This window comes from Vanellus vanellus, assembly GCF_965231255.1.
Source record: "Vanellus vanellus genome assembly, chromosome: 2".
Lineage (NCBI taxonomy): Eukaryota > Metazoa > Chordata > Aves > Charadriiformes > Charadriidae > Vanellus > Vanellus vanellus.
In genome coordinates this window covers 138,813,942-138,819,636 of record NC_138906.1, presented here as the reverse complement: position 1 = coordinate 138,819,636, position 5,695 = coordinate 138,813,942, and the positions used below count along the sequence as shown (strand labels likewise).

Here is a 5,695-nt window from a genome sequence, read left to right as displayed (position 1 = left end):
TATGACACATGCACCGAGCAGCTAAAATGTCAGTAAGGTTGAAGCAGCAATGGATTCTGCAATGACCTGATGCTGCCAACTGGAAGTGTGTGATTGCAGGATCCCCCAGGCTCCTGAATCTGATAGAAATCTCCCCATCACCTGTTGCCAAACAGTTTCACTTTTAGGACATGTTTGTTTCATGTGACAAATATTTACCTTAACCTTTTTAATTTTGTCTGATCTGACATCTCTTTGGAAGAAGGGTTACATCGCAGGCTCTGTTTCCCAACCAGTGTAAAAGTAATACTCGAGACACTGATATTTCTTATTATTTATTATGGCACTTTAAAGCATATAAACTCCATTGCTAGGTGTTTCAAGCCAGTTAAAAAAAAAATAAATAAAATGAGGCTTTAAGTTTTAGGCACTGTTTCAGTAGATTTTGGTTAAGAATTTTTAGAATGTTACTTGACAGGAAATAAGAATTTTGCTAGGAAAACAAAGAGTCTTTTCAAAATAAGGCTTCCTTTCAGTAAAGCATGTACGTGTTTGCTTAAGTTTATCGTGGCCATTGGCTCACCGGTATATATTTTTTTTTCCAGATAAGAAATTTGTGGGTTCAAAACATGAAAAAACAAACTAACTCCTGAAAATACATTCCTCTACTTAAACACCAACAACGCTTATCTCTTATTTATACCCTCTCAATTCTATTTACTTGGTAACACGCAAATTAGAAACAACTCTAGAACCTGAACTCTGAATGTTTTTTCTATTTCAGATTTTACTACCTTAGCAATTTAAGGATGCTGGTCAAAATACAGCTTGCTATTAATGGTTCATTACCATATATTGCATTATCTTGAACCAAAGGCAGGTTGTAGTAGAGCCTAAAACCAAACTGAGTTTTTGTAAAACCTCACTTTAAAATTCCACTATAGTAACAACATTTCCACTTCATATATTTAACAATTTTATTTAATAGCCTCATAAGTTCAGAATAGTTACATAATAGTTACATCACGGCTTTTAAAAAGGATTGCACTCAGCTACTCAGTCCATTGAAATACTAGAAAACAGGGAAAAGGAAAATACGGAGTGTAAAGGAGCTCTGTCCACTGAACTGAGTTGTTTGTAGCAAGTTCCTACTGAACCTGAAGACGTCCTCATGCCTTCTGGTAGACTCTAACACACTTCACACCATTCATGTCACATTCCTAGAAGACAAAACAACGGATGTATTAATTTGCCTTAGTAAAAGATCTTTTAGAGTTAATTTTAGGCTACGGGCCAGCAGCACTCAGGGATCAGAAAGTGGAACTGAACTCACCACCACCAATTGACCATCCACTAGTTTCCGTGTTATTATGGTCTTCTTGCCATCCCATTCCTGCTCCTGAATCAATGACCCATCATCTTTTAAGCTGACGAGGGTCTGAAAGAAAAACCCGAGCATTAGTATTTTACCCATGACGTTTGATGGAGTCTGAGGCTTTCCAACACCTCATTCCAAAGGAAAAACACCCACCCCAGCTCACTCAATAGTAATTTTGCCATTGACATCTACAAAGCCAGGAGATTATCTTAAATGTTTTATCGGTCCTCTTCTTACAGTGACTCACTGCTGGTTCACTCACTGCTCTGACACATTCCTGCATCAGGCAGACCTTTGACAGCATGCACAACTCCAATTAACAAGAGCAGATGGTGTTCTCTGTTCATCGCTTTGTACTTGTACACGGGCTTTGAGCTTTTGTGTAACGTTTATCTGATCTTGCAATAATAGATGAATTGCCAGTGTGTGGCTGGAGGGGCGGGTGGCACACAGAGCACTAGGAAATGAGACACGTATTTGAGGGCTTCGTTGTGTTTAACCTCCATTTGGGTGAATATTTTCCCTACTTGGTGCAGGGAGAAGCTCTTTGCCTTCTAAAACTGGAGATTAGGGACTGTGAGCCACATGTGTGCCTTGTGTGGCTGTTATCCCACCGCACACTGACCCAGGCTCCCTTCTCTTGCAAATACGAGACTGAGCGGAAAGGCTAACCCTAGGGCTGAATTGCCTCTGATTAAACATCAATGGGATTTTTTCCACAGGCTTCAAATGAAGTGGCATTTGGCTTTAAAAGGGATTTAGAGGTCTGTTAGTTTTACTAACACAATGCTTCTGCTACTAATTGAAAACAACAAAACACACAAGACATTATCGGTTTCAGCATTTTCCCTCTTTGGAAGTTGCTTAATCCAGGAAAAAAAAAAAAAAAGAATTTTTTTTTCAATGAGACTTACAGCGACAGCTGTTCATCAAACAAAGCATTGTTAGTATAGATGTCAAAACTGATTTTTAAATAGCATCTCCATCTGCAAAACACCCAAAGAATTGTTTTTCCAGTAGAAAATCTAGTATACTAACCTGAGTTTTCCTGCCATCTAATGTATTTTCCTCAAATTTCTCACCAAGCTTGAAGCTGAACTGTGAAGTTTTGAAGGTGCTTTCTGTTTTTACGGTGATTGTGTCCCCATCCTTAATAATGTAAACATCTGGTTTGGCCATGCTTCCCATTTTTCTCATGGCCATACCCACACCTGCAAGGCGAGAGGCACAGAGTGTCACAAAGTCAGTTAAACCCCGAGGCTTAGGGCCACACGAGAATTGAAATACTTAATTCCCATTTAATTAGGCACTTAAGTACACTTGAGAATCAAAGCTCAAGAGCCACAAAGAAAGAGGATGTTTTAAATTATCCACTGATGAGGAAGGAAAAAAAGCTTATTTGCAGGGTTATGCTTTACCCTCCTTGGGGAGCTAAAGTTAAATCTATTTTGCCCTCTAGAGGACTCGCAGATAGCCCAAAACTCAGCATAGAATTTTTACAAACAGAAATAAACAATAAACAGGAAAACAAATACAAAAGCTTAAACTGATATAAAATTATTCCCTTCAAGTTCTGAACACTAAAAATTCTACAGATGATTTTGAATTGACAGATTAATCCACCTGCATATTTATTTCAACTTACTCAAAAAACACTCTTCCATCACTCTGTACACAACTGCAAACATGCAATTTTTAATATAAGTTAATCTACATCCTGTATCCAAAGTATGGACTCGTGAATTAGAAAATTGCTATCTTGCAAAATAGCGCTCACAGACAATTTACGCACACACAAAAAAGGACTGCGAAAGAAATGAGCTTTGTGAATGACTGAAAATTCATCATCTGGAGACAGCAGCCCTCAGACCTCTTCAGCATAAAGGATTCACCCTGCCTCAGCCCCCGAGTGCACTGCCTGAGTTGTTTGCTTGAGTCTTTTTGATCTGAAGGACGAAGACATGACTAAGGTAGTAGTCAGGCAACAAAGGTGAATCCATCAAACCCAGAAGTGCAGGTCTGAACCAGGAATTGATAAGCAACCAACTGGCGCAGAAAGAGCCACCAAGTGAGTGAGCGTCTGGGCTCTGCAGCTGGCGGAGTTAGAAAATGTTGTCACATAACAGCACAGCACTGGCCTGGAGTGTACAGGATACTAGGGTGAGGGCTGAATCCACAAAGCAAAGATTACAGTTTCCTTGGGAGGTGGAAATAACAAAGTACTTCCCAGCCACTGCTTCAACAGACTCGACTGAGATTCCAGGACTGAGCCTTAAGCTTGAGATTGCAGAGCAAAAACCAGTTCTCCCCTGTCCAGCTTTTGTGACCAGAATCACAAGTTATTGTCACAGTGACCTCCCCACCCACCCTTTTGCTGTCATCAAGTCCAGAGCAATCGGGGAGTTATCTGATTAGCAACGCCTTGGGATCCAACTAAACAGAGATGAGCTGCGTATGTTTTCCATATGGCAAGGAGTGAAATTCAAACTTCTTTATCCTCGAATGTTCTTTTATACAGACTGAGCTGAATCTGCAGAATCTCATTTATGTTGTATCAATAGGATCAAGGGCAGAGACTTTCCTAAGCAGTCAGCGAGGGTGAGATCCAATAAAGGACTGGCTCCTAAAGTGTGATTTGGAGTAAATTTAATTGCCTAAATTGTAATGGTAAAAAGGAAAAGTGACTGGTTTAATATTGTGATCTAAAAACAAACAAACAACACTCAGTTGCTGCCTACACATGGGAGGTGCTCTGCAGTTGCAGCACTTAATTTATACTTTGAAGTTGCAACTTGGCACATGCCTAGCCCTGGATGTTAGACCTGGGCACCACGGCACCCTAATCCATGGCTGAACTGAGCTGAGCTTAAAATTCTTGAATTTCCTCCAAAGTCTCCCAAAGGGCCGAGTCCAGAAGGCTTTCTCACTTCACAACCATCCCATATTGACAGGCCTCTCACAAAATACAGCCACTACTGTCTGCAGAGTGCAAATGCAGTGATGTATTTTACATGAAGAGCGCAAGACCTTCATGTATTCCTTTCTCCCCTCCCCTCCAAAGACATTCAAAGCCACATCTTCCGCCTCTTGAGAAAATATCCCAGCAGTGAATAAATTGCAGAAAATAACAGTTCCTGGGCTACACAGGCACCGCAAGGTGTCTGTCACCTGTTGGCCAGGGTGCTCACAGTTCAGTAAATCTGAACTTGCAGAGGAGGGTCCTGGTGTTAGGTCTGTTCTTGAGTCGGTATCTTCATGTTTCAAAATGTAGGGCAACTGGAAGCAGGGATAACGAGCCAGGACTATCCCCCTGAGATAAGGGTGCTGCCCACAGGAGACTACAAACAGCCTCTGGCAGTGCACTCGGCTGTCGGTTACCCGTAGGCAGTTGATCCAGTTTGGCTTTCTCCTGAGGTGACACCCAAGGTGACTTGACGGCAAAGCAGCCCGGGCTCAGCAAGTCTGTGCGTGGCCACCGTGAGCCCGGCCGGGCCCCGGCGGCAGCGCTGGCCCCCACCAGCCGCCTCCCCACTCCCCGCCGAGGGCAGCGCCGATCCGGCTCCCCCGCCCTGCTCCCACCGCCCCGGGCTGCCCCGGCTGCCCGCCCCGGGCATTACCGGGAGAGGGAGGAGCAAACCTAATCGCAGCCGGGCTGCTGGCACCGGTTGATAATCCGGGGTGCTGCCGGCGGCGGGGGGGGGGGGGGGGGGGGGGGGCGCGGCTGGGCAGCGGGGAGGGCGCAGCGCGGGGCGGCGGGAATGTGCCCGCTGGCACCGGCACCTGCCTCCCAGCAATTACGGTGCCAAAATAAATAAATAAATAAAAGGGTTAACGACATCTTTAGGACGCAGAGCCGGAGGCGGCGGCTACCCCAGGAGGAAGGGTCTGCTCCCGGCCGGCGCTCCCTTCCCGGCGCAGAGCCCCCGGTGCCGCATCCCGCAGCATCGCGGCATCGCCTCCCCCCGCCCTCCCCAGCCACCGCCGCCCCCACGCTTCGCCCCCGCCACTCACGGCCCCGCCGGTCCCCTCCATCGGGCCCAGCTGCGGGACCGCGCACCGGCCCCGGGGCCGCGCCCGCCGCGGACCTTGGACAGAGCCTCGCCGGCCGGCGGCACATCCCCGGTCCGGCATCCCTCCATCCCTCCCTCCATCCCTCCCGGAGGCGGAGAGCCGCCGGCTCCTTACCCAGCTCCTTCATATACTCCTCGAAGCCCTCGCTGGAGACGAGGCACCATTTGCCTAAAAACGCGTCGATGGCCATGGCGGCGGCGGCGCTGCGGCTCGGGCTGGCGGTGTCCCCGGGGAAGCGCGGAGGCAGGAGGACGGGCTGCAGCGGGG

General features: G+C 46.4%; 1 protein-coding gene across 1 annotated transcript; it reads right to left on the bottom strand.

Moving 5' to 3' along the window:
- Positions 1-301: 301 nt before the first annotated feature.
- On the bottom strand, positions 302-5,695 carry LOC309686359 (fatty acid-binding protein 5). The gene is made up of 4 exons (XM_082499009.1): positions 5,543-5,695; positions 2,396-2,568; positions 1,313-1,417; positions 302-1,199 (listed from the first exon to the last, which is right to left on the bottom strand). The coding sequence occupies exons 1-4, from the start codon at positions 5,616-5,618 to the stop codon at positions 1,149-1,151; spliced, it is 405 nt and encodes a 134-aa protein (XP_082355135.1). The 5' UTR covers positions 5,619-5,695; the 3' UTR covers positions 302-1,148.

Bases quoted from the DNA above. Each gene is read 5' to 3' on its own strand.
- LOC309686359 (XM_082499009.1), bottom strand. From the start codon at position 5,618: ATGGCCATCGACGCGTTTTTAGGCAAATGGTGCCTCGTCTCCAGCGAG. The intron at 1,418-2,395 runs GTTAGTATACTA...TTTTTCTTTCAG, and splicing joins TAGATGGCAGGAAAACTCAG to ACCCTCGTCAGCTTAAAAGA. The intron at 1,200-1,312 runs GTGAGTTCAGTT...TTTGTCTTCTAG, and splicing joins TGGATGGTCAATTGGTGGTG to GAATGTGACATGAATGGTGT.